The 19,304-nt window shown below is 32.6% G+C and overlaps 1 protein-coding gene across 1 annotated transcript; it reads right to left on the bottom strand.

The window, feature by feature from the left end:
- Nucleotides 1–4,069: 4,069 nt before the first annotated feature.
- On the bottom strand, nucleotides 4,070–19,248 carry LOC127710783 (actin-related protein 2/3 complex subunit 3-like). The gene is made up of 7 exons (XM_052216746.1): nucleotides 19,184–19,248; nucleotides 16,507–16,603; nucleotides 14,174–14,250; nucleotides 12,528–12,596; nucleotides 8,390–8,516; nucleotides 7,022–7,110; nucleotides 4,070–4,774 (listed from the first exon to the last, which is right to left on the bottom strand). Exons 1-7 carry the CDS (start codon nucleotides 19,187–19,189, stop codon nucleotides 4,712–4,714), a joined length of 528 nt encoding a protein of 175 aa, XP_052072706.1. The 5' UTR covers nucleotides 19,190–19,248; the 3' UTR covers nucleotides 4,070–4,711.
- Between the last annotated feature and the right edge of the window lie 56 nt (nucleotides 19,249–19,304).

Raw genomic sequence — 19,304 nt, 5'->3', positions numbered from 1 at the left:
GTGACATTCCCAATGGATTCCAGTCTTATAGCAAACTTGTAAATGATGTCTGGACCCACCAATATGTCCGAAACAGTGGCATTCACATAGGGGCATCCACAGTCTTGAAGCAACCTTGTAAATGATGTCTGGACCAAAACAGAATGCTCTAAACTTTGACATTCCCATAATAGTTCCACATAGCCTGATGTCTGCCGCTACTGGAATGTGCACAACTCTGTCATTCCCATAGGATCTCACAGTCTAATAGCAACCATGTATATGATGTCTGTCCCTACCAGAATGTGCACAACTACTGTGGATTCATTATTATTCGTTGGATACCAATTTTCGTGGGTTTCGTGGATACAGGTGAACCACGAATTCAAATGTTCAACGAATAACATATTTTCAATAGGCTTTGTATACAGAGATTGGCAAAACCACGAAATCAAATATCCACGAATATGAAAGTTTTTAGCAATCCACGAAAATTGATACCCACGAAAATAAATGAATCCACAGTATGTCATTCCCATAGGATCTCACAGTCTAATAGCAACCATGTATATGATGTCTGCCCCTACTGGAATGTGCACAACTCTGTCATTCCCATAGGATCTCACAGTCTAATAGCAACCATGTATATGATGTCTGCCCCTACCAGAATGTGCACAACTATGTCATTTCCATAGGATCTCACAGTCTAATAGCAACCATGTATATGATGTCTGCCCCTACCAGAATGTGCACAACTATGTCATTCCCATAGGATCTCACAGTCTGATAGCAACCATGTATATGATGTCTGCCCCTACCAGAATGTGCACAACTATGTCATTCCCATAGGATCTCACAGTCTAATAGCAACCATATTAATGATGTCTGCCCCTACCAGAATGTGCACAACTGTCATTCCCATAGGATCTCACAGTCTAATAGCAACCATGTTACTGATGTCTGCCCCTACCAGAATGTGCACAACTATGTCATTCCCATAGGATCTCACAGTCTAATAGCAACCATGTATATGATGTCTGCCCCTACTGGAATGTGCACAACTCTGTCATTCCCATAGGATCTCACAGTCTAATAGCAACCATGTATATGATGTCTGCCCCTACCAGAATGTGCACAACTATGTCATTTCCATAGGATCTCACAGTCTAATAGCAACCATGTATATGATGTCTGCCCCTACCAGAATGTGCACAACTGTCATTCCCATAGGATCTCACAGTCTGATAGCAACCATGTATATGATGTCTGTCCCTACCAGAATGTGCACAACTATGTCATTCCCATAGGATCTCACAGTCTAATAGCAACCATATTAATGATGTCTGCCCCTACCAGAATGTGCACAACTATGTCATTCCCATAGGATCTCACAGTCTGATAGCAACCATGTATATGATGTCTGTCCCTACCAGAATGTGCACAACTATGTCATTCCCATAGGATCTCACAGTCTAATAGCAACCATATTAATGATGTCTGCCCCTACCAGAATGTGCACAACCGTCATTCCCATAGGATCTCACAGTCTAATAGCAACCATGTTACTGATGTCTGCCCCTACCAGAATGTGCACAACTATGTCATTCCCAAAGGATCTCACAGTCTGATAGCAACCATGTATATGATGTCTGCCCCTACCAGAATGTGCACAACTATGTCATTCCCATAGGATCTCACAGTCTAATAGCAACCATGTATATGATGTCTGCCCCTACCAGAATGTGCACAACTATGTCATTCCCATAGGATCTATCAGTCTGATAGCAAGCATGTAAATGATGTCTTGACCAACCAAAATGTATAAAACTGTGACATCCCATATAGGTCCACAGTCTTATAGCAACATTGTAAATGATGTCTGGGCCAACCAGAATGTCCAAAACAGTGACATTCCAATAGAGCTCGTCAGTTTTATTTAAGACAACCCTGTAAATGATACCTGGCCCTACCAGAATAACACTACTGCAAGCAATTAAGATCACAAAAGATCTTAAATCAACACAAAATTCTTTAAAAGACAGACTAGTGAGGCTTTGACCTAGGAAAAGCATATAATTGCAAGATAAAGCTAGTCTTGGGTATTCGAACCCTTTCTCAGTGGAATAACAAGAGATGAACAGATGAACACACAGGAAGTGGAAAGGAGTGTTAAACATTCCTAGTAAACAAGGAGTGGACACAGGATCTGGATTTCAATCAGATTTCCATAATAAGCCAAGTTAGAAACAATCCTTATTAATTTCCGATAAGCCGAACCATATTTGTAATAAAGCCTTGACCAATCCATTACACCAGTATCTCTGCCAGAAAAGTTACTATATAACTACATTTTTCTGCTATCAGATTAAAAACATGGTTTGTAGATTGTAGAGCCAAATCTGATTTGCAAATTGGTAAACTTTCAAGTTCCTTCTTTGAAACTGTAAGGTCAAGTATCTGGGAACGCGAGAATGGTTGTCAGTTGATAAATTGATTGATAGATAGGTGCTTAACATCCAGTGGCAATTATTACATCATGATGCATATATTTTTATGATGAAATGAAGACAACATGCTTTGTACGAGACCATCTCTTTGAGTTTGGATTCTTACATGCTAGCTCACAAGGTATTGACAGTTTGCGATAAAACATATCCTTCACAGAGATATTATTCTGACCAATCTTAGCTCTTATTTCCTAAATGCAGTGTACCTGGGGCAAAAGTAAGAAAACCTTACTTTAAAGTCTGGGTTGAAGGTTTGACCCTACCTGGGATCTAATTCCATGTCTAATACTTGCAGTTAGTACAGTCACAATGTTACTGACTTAGGAGAGGCTAATGGACATTGGTTGGTCATGTATATTTTGTATTTTAAATTTTTGTTTATTTCAAACTTCTTGCTGCATTTGAATGCAGAAATGTAGTATGTCAAACATTGGTTTGTCGATCTTTGATAATTTTACATTTATAAGAGTAACATTTCCCATGTAAACCAAGATGTTTCATTAGTAATAAATGGTTGATTTCTATGCCCAGCTTAAGATAGCAGGGTCATTATGTTTCTTCTGTCTGTGCCTCCATCCATTGGTTAGGCCATCCTGTATCAGGTGAAAGTTTTTGGTACAGGCAGTATACCATGAAGTTGTGGTCAATCTACTTGAAACAGTACAAGTTCATAATGATATGAGCTTAATATAATATCTACCAAAATAAGGATTTTGACACAGATTTAACAATTCACAGAACCATGGAAATGTGATCGACCTGAGCAGGGCGTTGTCATATTGACATTCTTGTTTTAGATTTTAATCCATTTAAATTTGAAATTTATATAAAGTAGAATTGAAAATGAAACCGGATGTGTCAAAGAAACAACAACCTGACCAAAGAGCAGAAAACAGCCCAACGACACCAATGGGTCTTCAACACAGTGAGAAAATCCTGCACTCTGGGGCTGGCTTCAGCTGTCCCCTTAACAATGTATACTAGTTCAGCAAAAAGGACGCCTCACTAAACTCGGAAACATACAATGAATACCTGTATATGGTTTGTATCATTTCATGGAGTGTTCTTAGGAATGGACCAGTATTTGACAAATAGATTATCAACATACAATTTTTTGTAAGACATGTTCATTTTAACTACAGTTGTTGCCCTTTGTATTATAAAATATTTATCAATTACAGCATGTCGAAGACGAGTATTTTTTTTAATGACCTTGACTACCCATGAGGGTCTCTGTATGTAATTTGTGTTCCCAATATTTATGAAAATAAGGAGATGTGGTAGGATTGCCAATGAGACAATTTGTATATTTACTTTAGACTGAGAAAAATTTTCACAAAATTTTATATGATCATGCATAGTTGAGTATACACAATTTGTGGTGCTGATTTGTCTGTCAGTGAAGGTCTTATAAACTTAAATAAATGATGATTAATATAATAGCTTGTGACATAAAAGTCAAAGAAGAGGAAAATATTGTATGAACTCTGGTCATAGATTAAAAATAATTGATATCTCATGAATTATTGTACTACTCAATCTGATATAAAATTACACACTCATCACAACAGTCAAGAAAGACAAATTGTATAAAATTTATTTATAATAAATATCATTAATGTGATACATATACAAGTACATGCATATCATTATGTGTTCCCATGGTCAGGATTTCCTTTCAATATATTTTAAGAACATTTTTCTTTATTAGTAGGATCGTATGATAACATTTTCCTCCTCTATTGGGGGATTCACACATTTAATAACCAAAAATTAAAATAAAAATGGCCCATATTGATTATGACAGTCATATATCAATTTTATTTCATCAAAACCAAGGTTTCATTTCCAACTGGAATCTATTCAATATAGATCATCCCTAAAGAATGATATAATGATAATATTTGTAATAAATTTATACAGGTTAGATGTTATTAACAATTTTGACAAGCACCATTTCGAAGTTAGTTACTCACTTTCAATTACTTTTATTCTATAAAATGTCAGTAATTTACCTCTTAAATGCATTATTTAATACTGCTAATAACAATGTTGATAACTATTTACCAATACAATGTATAATACTTTTCACAATGTACTGTTCATGTATTTATTGAAAAAGTTGTTCTTTACAAAAGACATAATCGATTTTTTAGTTTATATCAATAGGTGATAAAAAATCTTTATAAAATGACATAAAAGCATTCTATTATATAATTGTCTTCTTATTGTCCAGGTGCTGATAAACTTTTGTCCATGAACTTTCTCTTGGCAAAGCATAACCACCACTGAAAAAAAATTAAATCCACATGTCATTTCAATAAACACAAACAGTCAAAATTGCAGAAAATTAGCAATTTTAAAGGTCTGAATTCTTGCTATCATTTCTATGAAAAAAATTAACTTATAGCGATCCTAACCCCAGTAAATATGTTTTGAGATGGCAGTATTTAAAGAATTTTTGCATAATCAAAAGTTTTCAAAAAATTCTATGAAAATTGATTAAGCATTATGTTCATAATTTACAACTCTGAATCAAAACTTAAATCAGAGATGAGTTAGTTCTCTTTGTAATATAATAAATCCATAGAATCTAGAAATTTGAAAATGTTGACATGCTTGATCATTCAATACTGTATGATAATAAAAAGGATTCTGTACATTTGATAGGAAAATATTTGTGAACTGGCTATGAAAATAAAATCAGCAACAAACAAGATTGTTGACAATGATAATGTTATTTCAAGGTAAATTTCACATCATTAACAAAACATTTGTAACAGTTTGGTTTCTTTTAAGCATTTGCGACTCATTTCACAAAAAAATATCACGATGAAAATGATCATAAACATGCTGTTTTTAATTAATTAAAAATATATAATTGGCGACTAGAGATTTAAGAAATAGACTTTATACTGTTCGAATTATTTCGGTTCTATACATTTAGCTAATGATACAACCTGTTATGAATGTTATATCATAACAACGAATTTTGATTGGTTCCTTTATAGACTTGTGATTTAAAGAAATTAAAGTTTTTCATTCTGCCGTTGATTGCCGAAAACTAACCCTCCCATTATTTATCCCTCCCAATATTTATGATCCGTAGTTTCAGTCTCATTTTCTGTGGAAGTTTTATTTTTCATCGTATGTTCTTTGTTGTTTTTCTACTGTGAATAGAGACGAATTTACAATGTAATTGAGTGATGAGGGGACGATGGAGCAACATAGTTTATAACTGATAATTTTGATTCGGATAAATTCGCAATGGATTCAGACGTGTGAATTTCAGATTTATTGTCACCCGCTGGATATAGACATGTGAGCAAAGTGTTGTCGACAATTGGTTGATTGTTGACATTGATTGAATTAACTTTAACGTCTATTATTGTTTTTTCATATGAAATTGTAATAATTTGCCAAAATTAAATGTTTTAGTTTAATTCGCTTTAATCATTTCTTAGCATTAATTATTTAATATTGCTTTGCATCCAGTCGTCTCATGGTTTATATATCTGCGTCTAGTCCTTTGTCTTGGATTCTGAGTGATTGGTCCTATTTACTTCGAAAGAGCAAATTTAAACTGAAATGTACATGACTTACAAGTTTTTTTACTAGTAAGATTATATGTGAAAGAGCTGCTGATACTATAGTGGAGGTTACTTTGAGGGAGTGGCTTATTTTAACTAATAATTGAAAATCACTGATAAAAAACAGTCAATATTTTAACTAGTATTATATTGACATATTCATTGCTACTTAACATAACTTATCAAAAGTCTCACTTATAGAATGACTGATAACTTGCCATTTTTCAACCATTGTGGTTAACTTATTCCAATCAATGACTAAGTGGTCAAATAAATGAAAATCTTATATTTTTCCATAAAAATTACCATATTGCATGACAAAATAAATTTAAATGTTTTAAAAAGCATTTATAGACATATGGGATACAATGTTTCCAAAAATCTTTAAGATATATCATCGCCATATTTATTGACTTTTAAATAACATAAAATTATCATTGGGTACCTATTTTACATTTTTTCTAAGGCAAATCATGAAGATGATTTTAGTTGATAAAGAAATTGTAAGCTTATTTTTTCCATAACATACTATAATAATAAAGTCATAAAGAGGTAAAGAATAAATAGCAGATCATAACATAGAGGTTAATTATGTCTACTTCGCAAAAGATACATATGCAATCATATCAAACTCTCTTTCTCTTATATTTTCTACAAGTTCCCTATACAAATAAACTCTTGGACACCAGTCCATTGTTTTTTTCTTGAATGAACTATTTCACAGTTTTCCATGCAGGGCCTTTTATAGCTTACTATACAGTATTGGTTTGCTCATTGTTGAAGGCTGTACAGTAACCTGTAGTTGCTTACATTCATGTCTTTTGGTTTCTGGTGGAAAGTCTAATTGCCAATCATCTCATTATTTTTATTTTGTTCATGACAACTAATAGTAATGAACAACCCTCCAATTATTTTTTGTTTTGTATTTTACAGATAATGAAGTACCTTGCTAGGTTTATCTGTATCAAATACTTTTTCACACATCCTTAATCCTGTTTCTTGTCTAATCTGTAAGAAGTAGTTCCTCATGGTATCTGTAATAAGTTGAGATGTTAAAATACAATACTAAAATAAAATGTTAAAATGTATTGTTTGTGTTTAATATTCTTTTCTGAATAAAGCTGTTGGTGAATCATGTCTTCATGCAAAATACAATAAAATAAACTTGAAACAGAGATATGTCTCGCCTGTCGGCATAAAATTCAGAAAAAGACGATCTGATGGACAGCAACATGGCTTATTAATTCAGTCACTGGACCATTATCTAGTGGGCAGGGACTGAAAATAATAGTCAAACTGATATGTACTGATAGTAATGCAACTTTATACAAAATATCATTGATCTATCACAAGAAGTTCTTATCAAACTGACTTAAGCAGAAAACTTAACATTGAAAATTGCTTATTAATTTAAAGTCACTGGACCATAACCTAGGGGGGCAGGGCCTTGAAATAGTTGTCAAACTGATATGAACTGATAGTAATGCAACTTCATACAAAGTATCATTAATCTATCACAAGTAGATCTTATCAAACTAACTTATACAGAAAACTTAGCACTGAAAATTGCTAATTAATTCAAAGTCTCTGGACTTTGACCTAAGGGGTATTGCCTCGAAATAGTCGTCAACCACTTTATATGAAAAATCATTGATCTATCACAAGTAGTTCCTATCAAACTAACGTAAGCAGAAAACTATCATTGAAAATTGCTAATTAATTCAAAGTCGCTGTACCATGACCTAGGGGACAGGCCTTGAAATAGTCGTCAAACTGATATGTACTGATAGTAATGCAACTTTACATTAAATATCAATGATCTATAACAAGTAGTTCCTATCAAACTAACTTAAGCAGAAAACTGAACAATTGTTGACTCCATCGCCGGAAAAGCAATCCCTATGTCTCGCTTTCCGTGACTTTCGTCGCAGCAAGACAAAAACAATAGAGATATTGTATCAAATTGGGTATCTTTGGATGAACAATGAAAGAAAAATACCCTTACATGTCTTCATCGATTCCATGACAAGAAATAATTAAAGTCTTCTCATTGGCATACTGACCTCCACATTATAAATAACAAATATACATCCTGAGTTTAGACATTCTGATAGAAATAAACAGAGACAACTAAATAAAACTATAAAGTACCTAATGGTTGACTGATTGATTCAAATTGTTGCTGGCTTAATGTCCAGTGTGTACTGAATGACTTTTATCTGCTCAATTTGTAGAAGAAAAATACTGTTCATTTTTACCACTGTGTGCATAAACAGGTAACACGCAAAAATATAACATGATCTGTTTACCTACCTTCTTCAGCTCTACTTTTAGGTTTTGCAAACATTGCATTTAATGGAAAACCACTTTCCCCTGGAATGGGGAAATTCTTTAATGCTAGAGTATACATTTCTTTCTGTGCATCATTTTTGGAATTACACTATAAATACATAAAACACAGTTGTTATTTCAAAGCCATGATAATTAGTCAAAGTCATATGATCCTTCAAATTAAAAAAAAAAGATGACTATGTTTTAAATACTGGATTGGCTAAGTTTTACTATAAAACATTTGTACATAGACTTTCGTTTAAAAGATAATTGTTTATTTCACAAAATCTTCAGAAATGTACTGCTAGTAAATTATTGTCTTCCCATACTCTAATTCAAAGACAGCTTTTCTGTATGCAGATACATTGTACATACACCTTAACCATTACACCTCTTGTCAGAAATTTGGCAAACTCACAACGCAAGTGCAAGGGAAAACCCTTGATGAAAGGAAGGGTAACCAAAGTTGAAGGTATTTATAATTATTAATTGGTTTTGAAAGAAAATCTTTTTAGACCAAATCATTATCATCTTTGTTAAGACAAAGTTTAATTAAAAAATGGGAATGCATGGAAAATATAGAAAAAAAATATAAACATCGCTCTATCATCTCACTTATCTAACTGTTTCTGTTTTTAAATGTTTATGTGTGGATTGTTTAATAAGGTAATCTTCGGCACCAAAATTGGAAAATTAATTAGAAGCCAAAGTTTTTGGATCAACAATCACCGAATGAAATATTGTTTGCCAATTATATGTTATGGATTAGTATTAATAAATCTAAAAGAATGTGCATAGAGAACATAGTTTAGTATATAGCATGCTTTGGTCAACAATTTCCTTAACAATATAATTACAAGAAACTCATTGCATATATATGACTTTAATTATATAATTATTAAAACAATATAAAAAGTCAAGATTTTTTTGATAAATTTGAATCATACAACATTCAATAACATCTGTTTCAAATGCTGACTTTATTTGCACCAAGAGAATTGTGAGAATTTGTTTCCTTTTCTGAATGTATTTGTTCTCTTACAATCCCTACTGAAAGATTTGACATTTAATATTTTTAAAGCTTTCAATGGTTCCTATTAGCATAATTAACAATTTATTCTATGCATATCATATTTCATACTGTGAAAGACCTGTAAAACTTAATGTCAAGTTACACAAGGAAAACATGACTAAATATTTTCATGTTGTAAAGTTTTCAAGTCGATTATGATAATGCAAACATAATTTTTCTTATTATTTTTGCAAAAAAACTTAACTGTAAAGGTAACAGTTAATAAAACAAGAAATGATTGTAACAGGATGCTGTTACGAAGTCTCCCAAACGAAGCTCCCATAATTCGTAATTCCCAGGGTCGTCTGACATTGGGCAAAGTCCAGTGAAAATTTGTTTGGTAAAGTTATATGCATTAGTGATGCCTGGGGACTAACCCTGTATATCATTCAAATCATCTTGGCACGACAAACCAGAATATATATGGTTTAGGGGTGGGGATCTCGACCACTTACAAGATACTAGAACATTGGGGGTGGGGGGAACCCCTGGGGACTGACCCTATACTTCATTCAAATGTTGAGACATGATGAACAGAAATATATATGGTTTAGGGGTGGGGATCTCGATCATTTACAAGATATTAGAACATTGGGGGTGGGGGGAACCCCTGGGGACTGACCCTATACGTCATTAAAATGTTCGAGACATGACGAACAGGAATATATATGGTTTAGGGGTGGGGATCTCGACCATTTACAAGATTAGAACATTAGGGGTGGGGGAACCCCTGGGGACTGACCCTATACGTCATTCAAATGTTCAAGACATGACGAACAGGAACATATTTGGTTTAGGGGTGGGGATCTTGACCATTTACAAGATATTAGAACTTTCTCAAATGGCAGGGGGTGGGGGATAACCCCCTGGGGACTAACCCTGTATATCATTCAAACCATCTTTGCATGACAAACCAGAATATATATGGTTTAGGGGTGGGGATCTCGACCATTTACAAGATATTAGAACTTTCTCAAATGGCAGGGGGTGGGGGTGACCCCTGGGGACTAACCCTGTATTTCATTTGATTTGCCTTATAATGACAAACCAGAATATATATGGTTAAGGGGTGGGGATCTCGACCATTTACAAGATATTAGAACTTTCTCAAATGGCAGGGGGTCAGGATGACCCCTGGGGACTAACCCTGTATATCATTCAAACCATCTTAGCATGACAAACCAGAATATATATAGTTTAGGGGTGGGGATCTTGACCACTTACAAGGTATTAGAACTTTCTTAAATGGCAGGGGGTGGGGGTGACCCCTGGGGACTAACCCTGTATTTCATTTAATGTGCTTTATCATTTAGAACATTTTCAATTAAAAAGATTGTGTCTATCACAAACGGTTTTCAATTTATAATCATTTGAAAATTTTAAAAAATAAAAACCCATAGGGTTCTATAGTAAAATCCTCCTTTCTGTTTGCCCCTCAAAGTACCCCTTTATAAACCCTATTGCACAAACAAGACCCTGATTGAACCACTAGACATGTTAGTCTTACATATTGTGAAACCCTAAGTTAATCTGACAAGAGGTTTTGGAGAACGGGTGCTGACAAGTTCAAATTTAAAAGTGGCGGAAGAGGAAGAGGAATAATAATAATAATAAGAACTGAGCAAAAACAATAAGTCTTCCCAAACTTCGTTTAAAAATGGCTATGAGAATGAATAAGAGTTGTGGAACATACGCTAATGGTTTATCATTTAGATATTAAGGCTACGACAGAAATAAATATAGTTGGAAAACACTTTTCATGATAATACACGGGTGATAGTGTTCAGAACTGTTTTCACAAAATCAATTTTTTTCTAAATAAATGTGTGGGCCTTAAAGGGCTTTAACAAAAAGAGCCCTCAAATTTTATCCTTGAATAGCCATTATTTGGTCTTACATATGTATGGTTGACTCATGTAAAATTTTGAGTCAACTGAGTTCCAGACAAGGAGAATCAAACGTATATATGAGTTTAGTTTTTATAATTTATTTTTATCTTTTTATTCAATATTTGCCTTTTCTATTGATATGTAGTTATAGATAGGTTTCGATATGACATAATTTGATGTGGAGTTATTTCCCTTGGCCACCATTTTCAAGGGACAAATGGTTGATTTTCCTATAATTTGACTAACCAAATTGAAACATGTGGTACAAACATGTCTGATAAAAGATCCTTACTAGATCGTAGTGATAAATCAAGCAAGGCTTCAAGAAATTAAAATTGTTTAGAAAAAACTTTTTCTAAAGTCTAGCTGTCTGACAGTATAAGAAGATGAATTTGGCTGATTTATGATGGAATTTGTGCACATTATACCTTCAACATGGCATCAAAAGGGAAGTAACTCTTGCTCAAATTGTGTCAATCAAAACCTATCTATTGTCTGGTATTTTGTATTGTACCTTCAACATGGCGACAAAAAGGAAGTAACTCTTGCTCAAATTGTGTCAATCAAAACCTATCTATTGTCTGGTATTTTGTATTGTACCTTCAACATGGCGACAAAAAGGAAGTAACTCTTGCTCAAATTGTGTCAATCAAAACCTATCTATTGTCTGGTATTTTGTATTGTACCTTCAACATGGTGACAAAAAGGAAGTAACTCTTGCTCAAATTGTGTCAATCAAAACCTATCTATTGTCTGGTATATTGTATTGTACCTTCAACATGGCATCAAAAAGGAAGTTACTCTTGCTCAAATTGTGTCAATCAAAACCTATCCATTGTCTGGTATATTGTATTGTACCTTCAACATGGCATCAAAAAGGAAGTAACTCTTGCTCAAATTGTGTCAATCAAAACCTATCCATTGTCTGGTATATTGTATTGTACCTTCAACATGGCATCAAAAAGGAAGTAACTCTTGCTCAAATTGTGTAAATCAAAACCTATCTATTGTCTGGTTGTGTTGTGTTTTCTTCAGACATTCTGTTATAGTCTGAATTGTGTAAATAAATGCTTAACGACTTATTATTTGTGTTTTCTCCAGACATCATGGACATTCTGTTATATTCAGAGTTTTGTAAATAAATGTTTAAATGACTTACTCTTTGCATTTTCTTCAAACATTCTGTTACATACATAGTTATGTAAATAAGTGTTCTATCGGCTTCACTCTAAAAAGTATGAAAAGAAGGCAAAATTGGTTAATTGTTCATGAGAACACATGAAAAACCATGTTAGAGCCTTCAACAATAACAACTAATTTGTTTTACATGTTTTCTTATAATAAAATTTTGCTGAATCTTGATAATAAACTGTTATCTAAGAGATATGTCTCAGCTTTTTGCAATTTTGATAATGAAATGCCAATAAATTTGCATATAAAATATCATTGACTTAACATAAGCAGTTCATCTTAAACTGATCTAATCACAAACTAATACATGTAAACTAAGCAAAAGTTTCAAAGTCAATAAATAGACCATGACTGAGGGGGTGGGGCCAAATATTCTCCATGGAAATGAGATGTGCTAATTCTTATACAACTGAATACCAATTAACATTGGCCTACCACTAATGGTTCCCCTTGAATTGACCTAATCACGAACTAATACATGTAAACTAAGCAAAATTTTCAATGTCAATAGACCATGACTAAGGGGGCAGAGCCAAATAATCTCCATAGAAATGAGATATGCCAATGCTTATACAACTGCATAACAAATATCATTGACCTACCACTAGTGGTTCCCCATAAACTGACCTAATCACAAACTAATACATGTAAACTAAGCAAAATTTTCAAAGTCAATAGACCATGACTGAGTGGGAGGGGTCAAATAATCTCCATGGAAATGAGATGTGCTATTGCTGATACAACTGCATACCAAATATCATTGACCTACCACTTGTGGTTCACCATAAACTAGACCTAATCACAAACTAATACATTGTTGACGCTGCAACCACTGACGCCAGAAACAGCATACCTACATGACCTATGTCACACTTTTTGACTCAGTCAAGGTGAGACAATATAATAGCTATACTTATGAATATTCTAAACATGTCATCTATAACATTCAGTTCTAGTAGAAACTTTTATTATTAAAAAGTCAATTGGAAAGAAATACTAAACTTTCAAGATTGGCTTGATCTATAAATGTATAATGGCCCTTTTCATAAAGATTTGTTTGGCAAAATTAGATATGAGCTTGTCTTACTAAAAATAAGGCATTTTTACATATAAAAAGGAAGAGCTCTCTGGCGGTTTTTAGATGCAATTAAAAAATAAATAAAGATGTCTTAGAAGCTTTAACCTGTCTTGTAAACATGTGAAGGATGTTATATGACCAATTTATTACACTTTTCTATTGCTGAATTCTAGGGGAAAAAAAGGGGGCTTATCACACATTAAACTTTTGAAATGTCATGCAATTACGAAGGAAATAAACGATTTGATATTTAACACCTACATGTTAGTTAATATCATTGTCTTATCATAAGTCCGTCAACTTAAAATGACCTTATCACAAATGTTAACATTTAAACTTAGCAAAAGTTTCAAAGTCAATGAACCCTGATTGAAGGTGCAGGCTCATATACTGTAATATCTGTGGAAATAATTAGCCCAAAGGCTTATACAACTGGATACCAAATATCATTGTCTTACCATTAGTGCTTCATCTTAAAAACATTTATCTAGTTTTATAAGCAAACAATCTTATTAAATTTGTTTAACAATTCTCACCTTGATTTCATAATTTCTGAAAAATATATTGGCCTTGAAATAAAAAATAGCTTCATCTATAATATCTGATTCACCACCTAAAATAAACAAACAGATGAATACAGCATTCAATTTATTTATTTTGTAAATCTTCTTATGTCTGAAATCTATAATGTATGTAAAATTACTAAATTTGCAACTCAAAGGATGTTTTTACCAGTATTTAAATCATATATCAAGAAGCTGCTTTGGGAAAACTTTAAGGATATCCATTCTATATTTTGTTTCATGTGGTGGCAATGGCATTAATGCAAAGTATAAAAGTTTTTTACTTATCTTGTCTAATTAGGTAAGTTCAAGTAATACTTATTTTGATAATACAAATGTACTTTTATATTATTATTTGAATCATATATATGTAGGATTGCATTGTTGAAAAGAATTCAGCTCTATGAAGACTGACTTATATATTCAAAAGTTTGGGGTATGAAAAAAAAACCAACTAAAGACTTGTTTTAACATTGTTTAAAGTTGGCCAAAATGTAGTTTATATGACCATAATTACATTACACTAGATAAAAAAAGATTGTATTCAATCTATAGGTCAGGTAGTACAATAAACTGCTTCTCTGAGCGCAGCTAGATACGCCCGCAGAGGTCCAACCCTGAACAATTGGGGCAAAAATGGACACAATATTCAAGCTTGATTCAGGTCTGAATTTGGATTGTAATTAAATATTTGACATATTATAGGTTTCTGAATAAATGTAGTCAAAGAACTTGAAATTGGTTATATGAATTGAATTTATATTCAATTAGAGATTTCTTGCTGTTGTGCAATACTTAGTATATCTGTTGTCAGACTATAAACAAATAAAGTTCAATTAATTCTCAATGTCATATTAGAAATTTATGAATATAAAAAGGGAGCTTACATCAATAGATATAAACAATTCACCAAAGTTTCCTGAGAATTGGTGACAGCATTTTTGAGTTATTGTCCGAAAACTGGAAAATCCCCCCTTTTTTTAATGAATAAAACCCCATAACTCAGAAATGTAAAATGTAAAATTTATAAAATTCTAAAAGGAGCTTACATCAATACATACAAACAATTCACCAAAGTTTCATAAGAATTGCTGAAAGCATTTTTGAGTTTTTGTCTGAAAACTGGAAAATCCCCCCTTTTCTATGAATAAAACCCTGTAACTCGGAAATGTAAAATCTAAAATTTATAAAAATCGAAAGGGAGCTTATGTCAATAGATATAAACAATTCATCACAATTTCTTGCAAGTTGGTGAAAGCATTCTTGACTTATTGTCCGAAAACTGGAATATCCCCCTTTTTATAATGAATAAAACCCCACAACTTGGAAACGTAAAATCTAAATTTTATAAAAAACGAAAGGGAGCTCACGTCAATAGATATAAATAATTCACCAAAGTTTTATGCAAATTGGTGAAAGCATTTTTGAGTTAATGTCTGACATGTTGACGACGGACAGACGGACGGACGGACAGAGGTATACCATAATACGTCCCGTAAACGGGCGTATAAAAATGATTCTATCTCATAAGGATTACACAGGAGAAAAATTACAATTATGTAAACTGAAAGAAAACTAGAAAGTAGAATTTTAATATAAAGTTTTCGCCCAAACTTCAAGAAAGTAAAAAGAAGTGTGGGGTCACAGTCGCCAAGCTTGTTGTCTTGCTACAAGAAATTGTTAACTCACAGTTTTAATATAAATTAAAGAATTATGAGATACCTGCCTTCATACATTGTATGTCAAATCTTCAAATGTTTTAATTTTATCAAAAGTCTATTTCTATCAGTTAATAATATTTTTAAACAATACATGTAAGACATGATAATTAGAGGTTTTCTTGCAAATGAAATTTCAATGCAAGTTAATTTCATTTCTATATAAAGTTTTCTAATATTAGTAAAGGTTTATACCAATCATTTAATATCTGTATTTGTCACCATCAATTTGAGTCCATAGAACTACCTTAATAATGTAACAAATATTATCAACCTATCAACCCTCAGTCAAATTTCCAGAAAAAGTCAGTGATGACATCTGTAACCTTAAATTATTTTTTCTGTGGGTTACTTGTTTTCTTGAAGTAAATGGAAAAGAAAAACTATAAAATCTATGAATCTTAGAGTTAGCAGATGAATTCATATTTAAACTGAATAAAACCTAGAATTGGAGTTTTGATGAAAATATACAATTTTGTCAACCCCAGAATGCAAAATATCCATGTAGCGAAATAAGTCAATATTTGATAATGTCTTCTTAAAAATATAAACTTTTACAAATTTGCACTCTTATGTTTTAATACTTACTGTCTTTTGGTGCTGGTCCTTTGTAACTTGTTCTAAGTGGCACCAATGCTACATTTCCTATCAGTTTAGGAGGGTTTGTAAACTGTGAGTGATAAGCCTGTAAAATACAAAAACACAGTGTTTTTTAACATACATTTTTCAAAGATGCACCCTGTAACTACAGGTAATCTACTGGCAGTGTCCTCGCTAGCCCAACAAGTTGATCTTGAACTGTTAGCTATTGCTCAGTATTGATACCCCTACTGTAAGAATATTAGTTACATGTAACAGGAAGTTGAAGAGCAATGGACCTGAATATGATTACACAATGTACAGAATGCTCAATGCATGTACAACAAGTTACATAAGTATTCTGTAAATAGGAATTTGATGACTGATGAATGTAAAAACCCATCTTACAGTATAGAATGCTCATATGAAGCCAGATACCAAGTTTCAGGAAGCTCATATTTGTACTTCTGGAGAAAAATGCAACAGATATTTCATTGGGTAAATGGACAGAATTAAATCTTGTTTGTTTCAGATTTTGGAACAATATTTAAACGAAATTTCAGCAGAGTTGGGGAGAAATAATATTTCTGTTTGTAAAAATAATTAATATACATGTAACATACTTTCATTCAAAAAGTAATGCAAATATTTTTTCTTTTTATTTAACACATGTTTTCTGATTAGTCATTTGTTCTTGAAAATTCAAATGTCACCTAGCCTAGGAAATGAATATTCAAACATAAACAGGAATGTAATGACATAGAAAAATATCTCATGAATTGAAATACATAAATTGACAAGCTTTGCAAGGTCAGTAAATAATCAAATTTATGTAAATTATTATGACCAAAAACTGGGTCATAAATCAAAATGTTTACATAGGAATAATCCATAGCTCTATGGGTCGCAAATACAAAAAAATTTATTTTAATAGGACGGTTTCATAGCTACATTTCCAGGGGTTTTTCTGGGTATTTTGGAAAAAGGACACTGGGTAGTTTTTGGAATTTTTTAAGCGATTTTCAATGAAATTGGGAAAACAACAAATATACTACCATTTTTCTGGATTTGTTGCCATTAGATTTTTTTTATTTCTTAACACAGTATTTGCTCTTGTGCGAACTCATTTTATATACAAAAACAGAAAGAAGTTTAAAAATACTTTATTTTGGTATCAAATACTAGAATTCTTAAAGCGCACATGAGTCATAGGATAGAAATATTGGGACTTTTTTTTTAACTAGATAAGTGGGCTAACACTTTCTAATTTCACAAGTCTTTCCAAATTTTTACTAGCCCTTCAAAATTGAGAAAAATAACCTCCTAGATCTGTAGTAATGTGTTTACATTATAAAAACATCCAATATCAAAATATTTTAGTGATAAAGAATTTTATTGGATTTTTACATGCAAATTTGTGGGCTTAAAACAGAGGGGCGAAAGATACCAGAGGGACAGTCAAACTCACAGATCGAAAACAAACTGACAACGCCATGGCCAAAAATAAAAAGACAAACAGACAAATAAAAGTACAGATGACACAACATAGAAAACTAAAGACTAAGCAACACGAACCCCACCAAAAACAGGGTGATCTCAGGTGTTCTTGAAGGGTAAGCAGATCCTGCTCCACATGTGGCACCCATCGTGTTGCTTATGTTATTACAAATCCGGTAAATAGTCTAATTCGGTATTATCTAAAATGTCTTCATGATCTTTGAGTTTCAGTATAAAAAAAATTCCTGATTCGTCTTTCTTTGTCATATATCATGTATATCCTATGGACTTTTCAAATCTGGAGTTAAAATTAAATAGCTGTGTTTTGTCAACTGCGGAAATTTTTTTAATTATCTATTTGTTTTTTGATTGGCAAACCCACAATTAGCCTTATCCGCTTCCACAAACTGATCTGGTATTGCACATATCTACATTTCCGTTTTTTTAAGCGCGGCCATTCGTCAAAGTTATCATTGTTAGTCAGATATGTTTTTATTTGGTTTTACATATTACTTGTTGACAATTTTCGGCATAAAGCTAGCGGTTGATCAAAAAGAACATCTCTGTCATGAATAATATAGGTGAAAAATATAATTTGCACAATTTTCAGTGAAACTTCTTCTGAAAATGAAGTAGCCCAGTGGGCAGATATGCCTAAAAATCTACTGGCCCGTCGTGAAATTTAGTGGCCACAGGCAAGCATGTGACCACTTATTTAGAATCCTGAATGGGATAAGGATTTACTGCCTTTTCAACTTCAAATTGAAGGGTGTAGTTTCAGTAAGGATAACTTCCGGATTTATTTCTGTTTGAAGTTTTGAGATCGTTTGGGAATTTTTTCTCCAAAAAATGTAGGGGTTTTGCCATTCAATGATTCATACAAGACCCTGTGGAATGCTAGAAAAATAAATGATTTCACAAAAACCAATTTACAGATATTGATTAATGAACAGTTGTGGGATATTCTAATTAAACAAAATATTCCAGAATGTAAAAGTCTTATTTTGTTTGCTTCCTGGTTGTTTACTCAGGACTCAACTGGTTAGATATCAATTTTTAAGAGTAATCACAAAATATGTGCACTTCTGTGTAATCTGCATACTATGTTATGATAACAGAATACATGTGAGTAAATATAAACTTAATTCATGAAAAAGTGTCCTAAATGATATAATAGCAAATAAATTACTGGCATTTTTCTTCTTCAATGTTTCTGTTACACCCCAATCACTTCCTTGAGAGGCCGCTGCAAACAACAACAAAAAATAATCTATAAGATTTAAAGGAATGCATCCAAATATATTTCATCT

Source organism: Mytilus californianus, unplaced genomic scaffold, assembly GCF_021869535.1.
Source record: "Mytilus californianus isolate M0D057914Y unplaced genomic scaffold, xbMytCali1.0.p SCAF_8, whole genome shotgun sequence".
Lineage (NCBI taxonomy): Eukaryota > Metazoa > Mollusca > Bivalvia > Mytilida > Mytilidae > Mytilus > Mytilus californianus.
This window is presented reverse-complemented; position numbering and strand designations above follow the sequence as displayed.